The sequence below is a fragment of the Portunus trituberculatus genome, chromosome 17 (genome assembly GCF_017591435.1).
Source record: "Portunus trituberculatus isolate SZX2019 chromosome 17, ASM1759143v1, whole genome shotgun sequence".
Taxonomy (NCBI): Eukaryota; Metazoa; Arthropoda; class Malacostraca; order Decapoda; family Portunidae; genus Portunus; species Portunus trituberculatus.
Window position 1 is genome coordinate 15,375,348 of NC_059271.1, and position 17,500 is coordinate 15,392,847.

At 39.6% G+C, this 17,500-nt stretch overlaps 1 protein-coding gene across 5 annotated transcripts in view; it reads right to left on the reverse strand.

The window, feature by feature from the left end:
* The window catches only part of LOC123504748 (protein Wnt-7b-like), a 111,937-nt gene that overhangs the window by 22,756 nt on the left and 71,681 nt on the right, over window positions 1-17,500 (reverse strand). For all 5 annotated transcript variants that reach the window (XM_045255521.1, XM_045255519.1, XM_045255518.1 and 2 more), the window contains one exon: window positions 1,299-1,528. In XM_045255521.1, the coding sequence (XP_045111456.1) occupies window positions 1,299-1,528 (230 nt within the window). The remainder of the gene's footprint in view (window positions 1-1,298; window positions 1,529-17,500) is intronic.

Genomic DNA, 17,500 nt, shown 5'->3' on the forward strand with positions numbered 1-17,500 from the left:
TTGCTGAGAGTAAATCAGCGCTTCGCTGCTTCTACTGGGTCGCGATATTCTGTATACCGCACCCTAAACCCCACCATCACGCTCCAAAGTGTGTATAGGGACAGCCACACAATCAATGACCGCATTAGAATGGTTTTCACTCGTTCTCGTGTGTCTAACCACAGCCTGGCGATAGAGAGCGGACGGTGGGCGAGGTCGTCTGCCCATATAGGAGCAGCTCTGTGTATGTGGAGTTGTATATATAGACTGAACGGCATGTGGTAAAGCTTTATCCCATTTCTATTGATATTAGAAACAACTTTAATCTAGATTATATGGAGGACCTTTTAAATGATAAACATGATACTAAACGATGTTGTAGAATAATCCACAAATATTTGACACTATGATTAAGTTTTAGTTATTATCATGTTTTTAGTAAAACCTTTGCAATTTATATTTGCATTAATCGTTAGTGTTTTATATAGTGTGATACTTTTATCATGGCTTTTGTGATTGAAGTATTGATCCAGTGTTTGGTTTACGCATTTTAATGTTACTACTACCTGTTTTTTTTTTTTTTTTTTTAATTAGTATGTTTATGGTATTTCAAATGTTTTTTTTTTTTTTTTTTACGGTAAGGCCTATAGCGCCTGTAGGCACACTTGAAGAGTGTATTGGAAGCGCTGTTCAGCATCCGCCCATTAGTGGCGCAGTCAATTTTATTTATAGTGGTACCCATATTAGGGCCCCTATCACCGCCCAAGCTCATCTTGAGTGTATCCACCTAGAACCTGGGTATCATGGTGATATGTAAGTAACTTTAAACCACTCGACAAATGGCAAAGTGTTTTCAGACTGCACGTGGTGGGATTCAAACCTACGGGTGGACGTCTGCCCGATCCCACGCTCACCACCTTATCCACTATGCCACCGCCTCCCTTAATGTGCAATTGTTTGTTTTATATTTTAAAATCCAGTTTTTTCAGCTTGAGTTATCTCTTTAGATTTTGTTTTATGACTTTATGTAAATCTGAAAATTCTGTCCATTAAACTATCTATCTGTGTATTTACCTAGTTGTATTTACCTAGTTGTAGTTTTACAGGGCCTGGGCTTTATGCTCGTGTGGCCCCGTCTCCATATCTACACTTATCCAATCTTACTTTGTGTGTGTGTGTGTGTGTGTGTGTGTTACTGGAGGGTGTAACAGTTGTGACTACATTTTCCTGCCAGTAAACAGTATAGCAGATATTCGTAAGACCAAGAGGAGAGTGAACAACACACTAGGAAGCGTCCACAACCGGCCACACTCACTGACCCACGAGGACGACATGGCCAAACGAGCTGGTGCCAGTACTGGTGAGGGAACAGTTCCATCGGTGGTGCTGGAACTGGCGCTGGCACTCCCGCAGACCCGCCCGCACACCCTCGCTGATAGCCACCATGGCGTCCGGCGCCCGTGAGCAGATGCGGCTCTGACGGGGTGTGAGGCCGGGCAACCGCGAACACAGCAGGTGGGCGCCCAGAACCCCTGCTGACGACACCACCCTAGGGAAGAGAGACACAGGTTACTATTATGACATATACAAAAGAAGAACAAAATTGAAAACTTGGCCCTTGTAAGGCTACTTGTGATAAGCTACATTATAGAGCATATACGAAGTAATAGATACATCCTGTATTTCACACAAACACGTGGTGCCTACATGTAATGTGTAACTGTATTATTCTTTATTTCTAACTAAACCATTCGATGGTGTTTTAATTGAAGTAACAGGAATACATGTACTTCATATTAAAACATACAAATATATAACATAATTTTCATTCTTTTATTTCTCTAACGAATATGCATGATATATATATATATATATATATATATATATATATATATATATATATATATATATATATATATATATATATATATATATATATTGCTGTCCTCTGTTCATCCTCGAACATCTACATGAAATAGACAAATGGATGGATAAATGAATAAATAAACAGATGAATAAATAAATATAAAAACAAATCTAAATCTGACGGCATTAATATTTGAAATCAATAATTTTATCATCATCATCATTATCATAAAGGTCAAGGTCATGTTCGTAGCCGTCATGCTTGTGATCAAACATTTCATCACCCATGCCCTCATAAAGATTATCTCGGGGTCTCGGCAGCGAGCAAGGTATCATTACACAACAAACATCAATCACTCAAATCCGTTACATAACATCTGTCGACTTGAGGATGTTTAAAAGAGCGATTTGTTACAGAAAAGCGACGTCATTTCCTAAAGTTGACAAATATTTACCTTTGCTACAAGATAATTTTAGTATCAAAAGTTTCAGTAGTTTGACTTCCTGTACTGGGTGAAACGGTGGGGGATGGGGCTCTGCGGAGCGTGCGCGAGGCTACAGTGGCTTATAATCTGCAATGTTGAGATGTCGCACAGATGACCTCCCCAAGGATGCCAGTGAGTGAAGCTGTTCGACTTAATGAAAAGGGAAGTTAGCTCTCTACTTAGTGGCCATGAAACTCCATAATTGCTGGGGGTATTGCGTTAGTCTCTAGTGTCATGTCAAGCGAGAGGGAAAATCTAAATCATGATTAGCGTAAGAGGAGAGTTGGTCAAGTGCAAGAACTCTATCACAGCTGTCTGTTACCTATTATATATTCAGCAACACTTTCACCAGGGGCTCATCTTTTATCTTCCCTTTTTGATGGTTCACATTAATGTCATCACATATCATTAAACAAATGGTATATAGCCCCTGTCATCACCCGCTCACACACCAAGAAAGCTGATGTGGCGGCGAGGAGGCCAGGGAGATGCCCCAGGCACATCTGTTTCAGGCTTTGCCCATCTCGGTCGTTCATATGTGTTTCTCACGCAGGTTCAGGTAATACCAGGCTGGAGGCTGGAGCCCACCACTGCCATCTCATACAATACACCCAGCAGGGCAAAGGACACCATTCGCCTTAAGCAATCAAGGTTTTCCTACCTCACAGACTATCCTTATTTTTCTCCGCGCCCTGTTCTTCCAGAGTCTTCACAGTTCACAGATGGATGATCATACCCTCCACAAAGGAAACGATCTGCACTGTCATAGCTTCGACTTCCTCAAGTGTATAATGAGCCAAAGATATGAGCCGCCCGTGTAATTGGTGAATGTGTAACTGATATAATTATTATATTTCAATTCCTCTGTTAACAAGAGCAAATTACAAGTTAATGAATAATTATTGTGACGAGAGAAAGAGAGAGAGATTTTTTTTTTATTGATTGATGTCTTTATTGGCCTTTAACTTTTTTTTTTTTTTAAGTATATTTACATAAGATGGATATAACAGCATTAATCAGGCCAGGTCTGTTAAGCCGAGGCTTTTTACAGACCGGTTGAATTACCTAAGAAAAAAAAAAAAATACACGCCAGTGTTACACTAAGAGCTTTTCTATATACTCCAATGTTAATCACAAATCATACAAACATATATATGTACAAATACACGCGTACACACACACACACACACACACACACACACACACACACACACACACACACACACACACACACACACACATACTACATATATAAAATTACATACATAATCTACATATACATATTATGAAAATACACACAAGTTCATGATAAACATAATTATCTGAATATATAAAGAAACACAAACAACCATATCCATATATCCGCATAAAGTACGAATATATGGGTATGCTTATACAAACCCACCAACACACACTCATACCCATAAGTATATGCATGGAAATACACATCTATAGACGCCTACGTACATAACTACATAGATGTTAACATGTATACATAAATACTTCATATATACGCACATACATTATAAACAAATTTGACATATTATCATGTGCACACAAGCATGTAAACGTAGTCATTATATAATTCAGCCTTCATATTTAACAAATATAGAATATTTTATTTTTGTTTTAAATAAATTAATAGAATTTATGGATTTAATGTCTTGATGAAGGTTATTCCAATTCCACACGCCTCTCACACTAACACTTCGTTGGTCATGAACAGTTCTACACTGGGGTATCTTTAAATTCATTGGTCTTCTTGTGTTAATATTATGTGAGGGAAACTCAAAAGTAGTGTTTACAGGAAAAATGTATAAAGATTTGAACACAAATATACAAGTTTGTAAAAGAATAATATCCGGGAGTTTTATAAGTTTATGATCATGAAAGAGAGGGTTTGTATGTTCGAATTTTGACTTAAAATATATGATTCGTACAATTTTCTTTTGAACAGTAAATAAATAGTCTATAAGTGTTTTAAATGCGCCTCCCCATATAGCAGATAAACAATGGAAAGGTACACCATTCTGATACTTTCTGAGGGCAAGCAATTTCGTATCCTATATAAAACTCCCGTCATTTGTGATATTCTAGTACATACACTCAAGATATGTGGCTTCCATGACAACCTTTCATCAATGATTACTCCCAAAAATTTTATATGACTTACTCTGAGAGAGAGAGAGAGAGAGAGAGAGAGAGAGAGAGAGAGAGAGAGAGAGAGAGAGAGAGAGAGAGAGAGAGAGAGAGAGAGAGAGAGAGAGAGAGAGAGAGAGAGAGAGAGAGAGAGAGTAGACAGTTATCATCTGGTCATCTATTCCTCGTGTTCCTCCATGAATTTGTAATGAATTTCTTTTCTCCTATTTTGGACAATCGTAGTCACAGGACACCTCGTTTGTTTGTTTTCTCTCCAGTGACAGGGCGAGGGCGACAGGGAACACGGCGGGGCAGGTGGGAGACGGCTACAGTTTGTTCTAGCACAGGATTCGCTATCATGTAAACCTTGTGTTATCGTCTCCGTTACATCACATTAGTGAGTTAGAAAAACATTTTGTGGCACTAGTCAAGTGAAAGAAGTAAAGACAAATGAATTAGATGAACGCGATAATAATGTAACTATTTCCCGTGGTCTCCTTTAGATCTCCATTACTCTCCCACACCACAGGTCATCTATCATATTTCACTTCCTTTCCCAACGAATGAATAACTCTATCTCTAAAGGTACATTAAGAAAATCATCGTCTCGGTTATCTACACACTGCTCAGATTTTGTCGTTAAATCATGATGTGTTCAGCAGGGTCATTAGTTATTACCCTCATCGGTTCTTTGTCGTTACTCTTCATGATGGTAAGGTTTCGGTGAGTGCGATGCCACACTGTAATGCTCTTCATTAACAGACGGCAGTCGCTGGTTTGCTGCAGTGTTGTGTAGTAATGGGTTTCTGATCCCTTAATGATTGTTGGTAAGTGAAGTAGTTTGTGTGTTCTACTAACGAAGCTTTGGGAAACCCAATTCGAAAAATCATTTCTGGTTTAGATCCATTATTAACTAATAATTCCCTGATAACATTAATGAGACTAAAATTAAATGACACGAGACATGCTGCACTGGCCTCTCCTGTGCATTATTCTCGCAGTATAATTTATAATGAAGTTGGAATAATTCTTACAGAGCCCAGTGTGGCATCGCACTCACCGAAACCTCACCATCATGAAGAGTAACGACAAAGAACCGATGAGGGTAGCAACTAATGACCCTGCTGAACACATCATGATTTAACAACAAAATCTGAGCAATATTTATACCATTTTTTTTTTTTATTTATACCATGTGGGCTTTTCACGGGAATTTATGGGCTAAAGGAGATACTTTTTGGGTACCCCCTATCTCAAAGCCCACCCGCTAGGAAACCGTTGCCCCGAGTGAGGAAGCCCAACCTACACTCGGACCGTGGACAGGATTCGAACCCGTGCGCTTGGAGACCACTTGGATCCCAAAGCACGCATGGTTCCACTGTAATGGTAGATAACCGAGACTATGATTTTCTTAATGTACCCTTAGAGATGGAGTTATTCATATATATATATATATATATATATATATATATATATATATATATATATATATATATATATATATATATATATATATATATATATATATATATATATATATATATATATATATATATATATATATATATATATATATATATATATATATATATATATATATATATATATATATATATATATATATATATATATATATATATATATATATATATATATATATATATATATATATATATATATATATATATATATATATATATATATATATATATATATATATATATATATATATATATATATATATATATATATATATATATATATATATATATATATATATATATGTGTGTGTGTGTGTATATATATATATATATATATATATATATATATATATATATATATATATATATATATATATATATATATATATATATATATATATATATATATATATATATATATATATATATATATATATATATATATATATATATATATATATATATATATATATATATATATATATATATATATATATATATATATATATATATATATATATATATATATATATATATATATATATATATATATATATATATATATATATATATATATATATATATATATATATATATATATATATATATATATATATATATATATATATATATATATATATATATATATATATATATATATATATATATATATATATATATATATATATATATATATATATATATATATATATATATATATATATATATATATATATATATATATATATATATATATATATATATATATATATATATATATATATATATATATATATATATATATATATATATATATATATATATATATATATATATATATATATATATATATATATATATATATATATATATATATATATATATATATATATATATATATATATATATATATATATATATATATATATACACATATATGCACAAAGAGTTCTGGATATTCATCTGTCTGACTTGAATGTGATCTTTGTCTCTGAGAAGAACTATACAATAAGGCAATAGAAGTGATCGTGTTTGTCATAGTTAATTCGTTAGGCTGTCTCTCGCTAGTAAGATACACTTTGCTACTAATATATTTGCACTTCGATACCCTCTATGTAAATTTATAGACGCACCGAACTTGAATGATAACCAGATGGCCAAGGCACGCCCCTGCATATCACTAAATTCCAGCACGTGAGGAACCCCACAGCGGCCAGCCCAAGGTTACTGCCATCTGCCTCCCACTGTCTGCCGCCCCCTCTTCAGTAGCCGCAGCCGCTGCTCCTTGTTAACACGCCTTACACGCTCATGGAATTCCTAGCGTTCATATATGTTCGTACTGACCTCTGAAACCTAAAAATAAATATGAAGTGAGGAATTTCACCATTCCAAGGATTGAGAGATACGTTGGCATAACAATAATATATTGTTGATTTAAGAAAACAAAAAAATAAGAAATTAGTTGGTATTCCATGATGTCAACTACGTCTTGCTGTGCATGATGTTAGCTCAGACAATGATCAGCAGTTTTCTGTTTACATTTATACATCTTGATAAGTTATTTAAGTATACAGCATGAAAATAAGTTAAAGACAGATTTAGAGAGAGAGAGAGAGAGAGAGAGAGAGAGAGAGAGAGAGAGAGAGAGAGAGAGAGAGAGAAAATCCGGCAACACATTCCAACGAAGGCTGAGAGCGTGATTCTGACACAGCAGAGAGCGGAGTCACCTTCGCCATGCGAGGTCACTTTAACAGCAAACCACAGCTGCTTGTCCTTCTCCATGCTCACACTTGATTGTTCAGTACTTGTAACACGCAGGTTGTTGAGTTGAATATTTCCGTAAGGCATAATCAATTACCTTACCACAAGAATGCATAACTAACAATGATGGGAGGTACATGCAATTAAGAAACCTTTGCCTGTGCGTCTCTATGCCACAGTGCCACAGTGCTCGACTCGCGGTACAAGGAATGCGATTTTAATCATGACTCACGATAGGAGTAGTTTCTCGGTGGGAGAGATAGCACTCTCCCATAACCTTAATCAATATTATGGTGGCATTGTTGTTACGACGCCGTAGAGTAATAAGTTGTTCAATAAGAATCTGAACAGCAGCTGCACTCTTCCATGGTGTTGTTCTTAAGGTGTGGCAAAATTCATTACAAGATTACATGACCTGCTTAACCTGTCCCTTCTGACTTGCTCACCTCACTAATTCCACTCTGTCACTTCATAATAATCGCTTCTGCTTATCAACTTACAGGACTTATCTTTGATTCAGAGACTGTTAACGAAAACACGAACAATAAGTATTGTAAGATTTGCACTGTCTTCATAATGAGTAAACCCTGCATTGGCTCATAAAAAAAAAAAAAAATCAGAAGATTAGTCGTCAGATAAGAATGAGGATGATTTTCACCCAGCCACTGATTGGCAAAGTTACAAGAGTAGAATTAATAATATACATTTTTACAAAATACTTCTAAATATTTTCACAAGTTTTCTGTACACAAAGACAAATATTCTATAATGATGATTAAGAAAATTAGTACATGCCTCGCCGTTAGGTTTGTTTTACTTGGATGTATCTTTGTTGCAAAGAAAATAATTACATCAAGTAAGAAAAGGTTTCACCTCCTGGTAGATGATCAACAGTTGCTTCCATATATATATGTATATATATATGTATATATATATATATATATATATATATATATATATATATATATATATATATATATATATATATATATATATAATGATGATGATGAGGAGGAGGAGGAAGAGGAGGAGGGTGGAGGAGGAAACATATGAGAGGAAGTGGCAGTTGTGGTTGCAAAGGGCAGAGGGAAAGAGGAGTGGCAGGGTTAGAGGTCAGTGAATTGGAATCAAGATGGGAGAGGATGAGAAGGATGAGATCAGAGGAGAGAAGGGCGAAACAAGGAGGATGATGAAAAGGAGAAGACGGTCGGCCATGTTAATGCAGACAGTGAAATTGGCATCGTATCTTGCAATTGTTTACTTTGGGATGTCATTTGTATTACCAAGGAAACGGTGAGTGTGCTGTGTGTGTGTGTGTGTGTGTGTGTGTGTGTGTGTGTGTGTGTGTGTGTGTGTGTGTGTGTGTGTGTGTGTGTGTGTGTGTGTGTGTGTGTGTGTGGTGTGTGATGGATGATGTAGGGATGTGGTGGGCTGTGGTTTATGTGTGGAGGTTCGGGTATTGTAGCGCGACTGTAATATCTGTGTGATAAAAGTGCTGTGGTCTATCTGCGTTCGTGAAGGGGATATTGTGATGTGCCCTGTAGGTGGAGGGATGATGTGTGTGTCCGTGTAGGGGTGGCAAGCACGTGTGGCATCATCGTATCTCATCCTCTACACAATAACTTCCCTTACAACACAATGCTTATATATTCAATTTTTTTTTCTAGCTATTTGCACACCTAAATATTCTCTTCCTCTTCTTTTTTTTGTCCTTTTCCTCCTTCACCACCTTCTTCTTCTCCTCCTCCTCCTCCTCCTTCTCTTCCTCCTCCTCCTCTTCCTCCTCCTCCTCCTCCTCCTCCTCCTCCTCCTCCTCCTCCTCCTCCTCTCAGACTCGGCCTAGACACCGTGCTACAAACACGTGTCCTACGCTCTGTCCTTCACCCACCTCTGTGTGGACTTTTTGTACGCCCATCAGGCTTAGGTATTAGTCAAATAAAGTTAGGTTTCCCATTGTCCCGTGTTTTTAGCTTTGCCCTTTCACTGTCCTCTCCTTAGCGGCAACAGAAGGTGTCTGTTGCCCGGTTGTCAGATTGTCTTTCCTCTCACACCTACGGAGGATCCGCCTCAGTGAGCGTGCTTTTGGGGTGAATTAACACCGTCCGGCCCCTTAGAGTGGTTTGGCAGGACAATCTGACATTAGGTAACTCCTCCTGACCACCTCCCACTTGTGTCCTGCTCCTCCTGCAGGAGGGGTGTACCCTCCATGCCTGACGGACCTTCCTGCCCTCCCCGTAAGGGGAGGAGGACACTGATCGACGACCCCGACTGCCAGACTGTCTATTGACCCCTCTAAAGCGACGTATGTGACTCTACATTCCAAGACGAACACCCGCCTGTCTACTGTTAATTCTTTTATAATAAAGAAGGTCATTGACTGTAACATAGGAAATGTCGTTAATGTGAAAAAACTTGCTAGTGGTGATCTACTTGTTCAGACACTTAACGTAAATCAAGTTAAATCATTGTTGAAGCTCCGGTTCATTCATGACATCGAGATCGAGGCTTCGATTCCAGTGTCCATGAACTCGTGTCGGGGAGTCGCTTCCCACCGCGATTTTGTGGATATGGAACCGACCGAGATCGTCGATTGCATGACTGATCAGGATGTCATTGAGGCTCGGAAAATTACTAAAATGGTTGACGGTACAAGAAGGAGCACAGCATCAGTCATTCTCACCTTCAGTGCTGCTAAGTTGCCAGAGAGGATTCATGTAGGGTACGAGTCGGTTCCCGTTCGTCCCTACATTCCGAATCCTCTCCGTTGTTTCAAGTGCCAGCTTTATGGTCACCATGGTAACGCTTGTCGGTCTTCCCACGCTTACTGCGGTAGATGCGCAGGAGAGGGCCACTCTGTGGAGCAGTGCACATCCTTGGTAGAGAAGTGCCGTAATTGTGAAGGTGCTCACTCCACTTTTTCACGCGATTGTCCCGCGTGGAAAGTGGAGAAAGAGGTCTGCACGGTTAAGGCTACTGAAGGATCTCTTACTATGAAGCAAGGATGCGAGTGAAGCAGACGCAGGCCGCGCCTGCTTCAAACGTCTCCTACGCTTCAACAGTAAGGGCTCCACCTAAGATGTGTACTGTTGCTATCCAGACTGACCTCAGCGACCTGCTGCCTGCTCCATCTACCACCACTGATTCCCCTTCAACCTCTGCCTCATCATCTGCTAAATCTACTACTACTACTACTAAAACCTCTACTCCTATAACTTCCTCTGCTCCATACCTGTCTGCTATTTCTCGTACTCCCAGTAAGGGTGAGAAGACAGACAAGTCTAATAAATTAAATTTAACAAAGCTTGAACGTCAACGCCCTTCTCATGTCGTCGCCGCTCCCGCGCCGTCGAGAAGGAGTTCACACGCTCGCTCCCTCTCGACGAGCTCCGGGGAGTTAACAATTGATGAATCGATGGATGTCACCATTAGTAAGGGCCGGGAGAGGTCCCCCGGCAGCGCCTCTGAGCGCAAAAGGACTAAGAAAACGGCCGCCACCACAACTCTTAAGCCATAATGTTCAAGGTGTTACAGTGGAATTGCAGAAGTATTCGGAATAAAGATCCATATTTGTCACTTTTAGTGAACATACACAGGCCGTCCGTTATTTGTCTACAAGAGACGAGACTACAGGATCAGCCTGATCCTGCAGTGCTAAAACACTACCATCCGTATAGAAGATATGAGGGACACGGCGTTGCTATATACATACACAAAACACTGACACAAACAGAAGTGACGTTGAATACACCTCTGGAAGCGGTCGCGTGCAGGGTGAGATTCAACGACACGTATCTGGCTATCTGTTCCTCTACTTGCCTCCCAATACCTCCATTGTTGATGATGACATTACATCTCTTATTAGCCAGCTTCCGGGCAACAGGCTAGTTGTTGGCGACTTTAACGCCCATCATCAACAATGGGGAAGTGAGAGGTCAAGTGTACGTGGGGAGCAGATAGTAAACATTTTATTACAGACAAACCTCTGTCTTCTGAACGATGGAAGTGCGACTCGTGTAGATGATCGGACTGGTAACGCGTCTGCCATTGATCTGTCGTTGCTCTCGCCAGGTATACTCCTGACTTCTCCTGGGAAGTCATCGACGACTCCACGGAAGTGACCATCTGCCCATCTGCATCTCTTATGTACGCGACATCCCGCCCACCCCCGCCCTCCCAAGTTTAACTTCAAGAGAGCAGACTGGGCAACCTTCCGTGGGGTTGCCGACGTGGATATATCTGGCGAGGACGTTGACACGATGGTCAGCAACGCAACACAATCCATATTACACGCTGCTGAGGCTTGTATTCCGAAGACTTCTGCAGTTTACACTAAGCATGGAGTCTCATGGTGGACAACGGATTGCCGACAAGCACTTCGTGAGCGCAATAGACGATACAGGTACTTCAGCCAGCAGCCCAGTCAAGCTAATTTCATAGCCTATAAAAAGGCAAGGGCTCAGGCAAGGAAAGTCATCCGTAATGCAAAGAAAGACTCATTCAGACAATTCATATCATCTATTAACCGCACCACTCCTCTCTCCAAAGTATGGCAAACAATAAATATCTTAAATAACAGAAAACCATATATTCCTATCACCACCCTTAAAATAAATGATATTATAATTGATAACAAAACAGAAATAGCAAATGCCATAGCCCACCAATTCCATCAGGCCAGCAGCACAACTTACTATGACCCTACCTTCCTTCCAAGGAAGGAGGCTGCAGAACTCACTGTCCCAAACTTTGCCACAGGAGGCGTAAACTCAGACTACAACACAGAGTTTACGTTGGATGAACTCCTCTTTGCCCTGAAATCCTGTAAAGGCTCCAGTCCTGGTCCAGACAATATTTCATATATCATGTTACAAAATCTCGGCCACCACTCCCTTTCAAAATTATTAACGCTCTACAATAGAATATGGACCACCTACACTTTCCCTCAGTCTTGGCACTTCGCTCACACAATCCCAATCCCCAAAAAGACTGGACGCCTTACGGACCCCAGTGCGTTTCGTCCTATTGCGCTCACGAGCTGTTTATGTAAGGTCATGGAACGTATGGTAAAGCGAAGGCTACTTTTTGTTTTAGAAGCGAAGGGTCTGTTAGGTGATCAGCAGTCGGGCTTTCGGAAGTACCGAAGCACGATGGATCACCTAACACACCTGGAGCATTGCATTTCAGAGGCTTTTGCCAAAAAGAATTCATGATAGGGGTGTTTTTAGACATCCACAAAGCCTTCGACATGACATGGCGACACGGCATCCTCATGAAACTCTACGCTCATGGCTTCAGAGGTAACTTGCCCATTTTTGTTTATAATTTTCTTCAGGACAGAACATTCTCTGTCAAGCTTCCTGGTAACGTAATCTCGGACGTTTTCGTCCAGGAGAACGGGGTGCCGCAGGGTAGTGTTCTTAGTCCCATTTTATTTTGTATAATGATTAATGATATTCTGTCAACAACTCCCGTCCCAAGGAATCTTAAATACTCATTGTACGCCGACGATTGTGCGTTATGGCACTCCTCGCCTAACGCACAATTCTCAGCGGGCGGATTCAGGATGCTCTTGATTCCGTCCAGCATTGGGCCTCATTATGGGGATTTAAGTTTTCAGTTGCTAAGTGTATCGGTGTTGTTTTCACTAGACGTAACGTACCTGATTTGCAAATAACTCTTCAAGGCCAACCGATACCGTTTCAAAATTCAGTCAAGTTCTTGGGTCTGCATTTTGATAGCAGACTCAATTGGAAGACTCATGTTAATGAATTGCTCATTCGTTGTCGTAAAAGATCAATGTCCTCAAATACCTTTCTGGTACTTCATGGGGAGCAGACAGAAAATCTTTATTAATGGTGTACAAGTCCTTAATTCGTTCTCATTTAGACTATGGCTCACTGGTGTATGGGTCTGCGTCGGAACCAACACTGAGGAGATTGGATGTACTGCAGAATGAATGTGTGCGAATGTGTCTTGGAGCCCTGCGCTGCACTCGTGTGGCGCGGATGGAGGTTGAGGCCAATACACCACCGCTACAACTACGTCGCGACGCCCTCCTTTTATCTCATGGGATAAAAGCGGCTCGGAAAGCTCCCTCGGTAACACAGCAAACAAGATTATATGGCAGCACCACCACCTCCACAATGCGGTCCGCCGTCCAGTCTCAGTCAGACTACACACGCTCTGCCAGCAAACGGGCGTGAGACTGGACGATGCGGACCAGCTCGTGCTGCCCACCCTTCCCCCATGGAAACTTCCCACCACCACCTTCAACATCAACTGGCTTCAGGGGAAGAAGGCTGTGGTTACCGAGGTGGAGCTCCAACACCACTTCCGAGCCCTAGTCGCTGGCCTCCCTCCATCCCTACATCTCTACACAGACGGCTCCAAGACAGGTGAATGTGTGGGCGCAAGTGTATGGTCGTGTGAATGTGCCCTCAGGTTCCGGCTGCCTACCCATACATCGGTTTTTTCTGCTGAAATTTTTGCTATTGACAAAGCCATAGATTATGCTTTAAATTCAATTCATAATTCAATTGTCATTTTTTCGGACTCTATGTCAGCCCTTCAGGCAATAGAGTCCGGCCGCACGGATACAAATGAAATCCAGGGCAACATCATTAATAAGCTGAATTCATGTCATAAATCCTTCTCACTGGTTTGGGTGCCTGGACATTCCAATATACGCGGGAATGAACAGGCTGACATGCTAGCTCGGTCTGCTGCAGAGCTCGAGGGAGCGTGGAACCTCCGTCGGGATCTGCAGTCATGTCTCTCAGTTGTTAAATCATCAGCAAAACTCCTGTGGCAGAGTCACTGGGACAACCTCCACCTCCACACCACCAAACCTATCCTGGGCGAGTGGGCCTCCTCCAATCGCCCCACAAGGCGGGAGGAGGTGGTCCTCGCACGCCTCAGGATGGGCTGCACCCTCCCCACCCACATGCTCCCCTACATAGCCAACGCCTTCCCACCACAGTGTTCCAGCTGTAATGTCACTCTCTCTGTCGAGCACATCCTGCTTCACTGTGTGCGTTATCGTGAGGAGAGGCGGCCCTTGGCGGCGTATTGCCGGGGTCGCGGCCTCCCGCTAACGCAAACCACCCTCCTGGGTGATGAACACCCGGATGTGGTCGATAGATTGATGATTTACCTGACTGAGGCCAATTTAATCAGAGAGTTGTGATTTATGTGTATATATTATGTTATTTATTCCATGTATTTATTCTATATATTTATGTAAATAAAAGTATGAAAGTGTGTATGTTTCCAATTTTGCGTGATCTAATGTGAATGTTTTCCCTTCATGTATATATGCAATACGTAGTGATACTACGTAGCCACCCTGTGTGATTGTGATTTATCCTCCCTCCCCATGCCCTGACAAAGGACAATAGTTTTGTGATAGGTATAGGATCCTGTGTGAATGAAGCGTGCATGAGAATATGTGAAGTCACTTACTGTTAAGATATTTAAAAAAAAAAAAAAATAAATAAAAAAAAAAATAAATAAAAATAAATAAATAAATAAATAAAAAAAAAAACTGTATATACGTTAAAAAAAAAAAGCTTTATTTTAAAAGAAATTAAAAAATAAAAAGTTAAAAATAAATAAATGGCCTAATACCCAAGACAGGGTGATGGCCAAAAAAAAAAAAAAAAAAAAAAAAAAAAAAACCCCTGTTCACCTAGCAATAAATACGTACGGGATGTAACTCGAGGGGTTGTGGCCTCGCTTTCCCGGTGTGTGTTGTGTGTTGATGTGGTCTCAGTTCCACCCGAAGATCGGTCTATGAGCTCTGAGCTCGCTCCGTAATGGGGAAGACTGGCTGGGGTGACCAGCAGGCGACCGAGGTGGTGAATTACACACACACACACACACACACACACACACACACACACACACACACACACACACACACACACACACACATACATTAAGCAAGAATCGGACTCATGAATATTTTGAACACGAAAAATTTTATGTTTAGAAGAAATTTTTTAAACCATAATTCAAGAGAACACAGCTCCTTTCTCCGAATAAAAGGAGACATAAGCTCATGAACAGATAGATAAAGATAAATAAAGATAAGATAAAGATACTTTATTCGTCAACTTGTGATACATTTTATTTTGTATACAAAATGAAATTAATTTTGGCTTAAATCTTCCTAGTAGTTATTTGTACATTAAAAATAGATAAAATCAATGAAGCAATAAAACATTTATAACTATTACTTGTGCTGTTCATATAAAATGTTAATTTCCTATCTTATACATACAGTAATAAGTTATTTCTACCTTTATCACAAATGATCACATGCAGTTATTATGACTACTTACACCTAAAAGCTATAGTGATGGCAGGTGGTTAAAGAGAAGAATACTTTTAGGTACAAATGACTTTCTGTACCTATCAGTACACTGCATTGGCAGAGCTAACTTTCAACCAGACCTTAAATATGCATAACAATTATGTAGCGGATGAACTATATCTTTCATAAGCCTGTTTACTTGTTTCACTGTACCTGTCTGATAAATCTTATCTAGTGATATGGTCTCTGCACCTAGTTTTCCTGCCTTTTTAACAATCCTTCCCAGCTTGTTTTTATCTTCACAGGTGAGCTTTCCATACCAGGCAGTGACTGAAAATTCTAAAATTGATTCTAATTTTGATTTATGAAATAGGCTAATTATGATTAACATACAGACACACAGAGAGGCAGAAAGGCAGGCCAACACAGATAAGCAAAGATAAATTGATCAGCTATGAATATTTACAATCACACAAAAAATAAACAGTAAGACAATGATGCTAAACAAAATGTTGATTGCACAATCCTATATAAATTATAATACTTACGATGCATTATGTACGCACGTAAATTATGTAGGGATAAGGAAGTCACCCTGTGTACATAGTAAACTTAAAGAGTTATTACTTGTATGATATTCATACACGAATCGTATACACATACATCAACTTAGCAAAAGTTTAATCTGTCACACATTCTGAGTTTGAGACTGACCGAAACCTACCCACATCCAAATCGATCCCAATAGGCGACTTATGAAGCTGTGTCGCCAGATGGCATCACGTGTCTAAGCGCCACAGAGCGAATTTCTCTGAAAAAATAACTTAATTACCATAAATGCTCTGCGTTCTTTCTTAGAAAACTATAAACACATATCAATACAGAAACTGTTACTGCTTGTATAAAAAATGTAGTCGATATGTATCTTTATCTAAACAAAACGAAAATAATGACGATATATAGTAGTTGAGAACTCGAGTAAAAATAATTGTCCTTATAATATGAAAGTAATGCAGATTTAAGCAGGAAAAGGCGTCGAAGAAAAGAAATTCTGCTTGCATCTCTGCGTGTCCTGAGTAACTCCATTGGGTGTGTCCGTGTCTCTTTTGAAATAAAAAAAAAAAATGCCAAGAAACTGAATCTCACTTAGCAACTCACAGCAGAACGTCCCAATGTCAGGACGTGACACTAGTCACTTTGTTGACGCCGTCGGCGGGAAAACACCTTCTACCCCATGGTCACACAAGATTCACCGCTCACCTCCACTGCCCAAGCAACTGCAATACTTGTGAGAACATCGAAGGCATCTCTCTCGGGCTCGTAGGATCATACAAGATCGTCGCAGCCTTTAACAACTGGAAGAAATCTTCAGCTTAGTAAACAACGTGCATTGTATCATCCTGGATTCAGTGTTGTACTCTTAAGCCACGCCCCTCAAACTATTTCTCACGATTTTTTTTTTCTAAAGAGACACG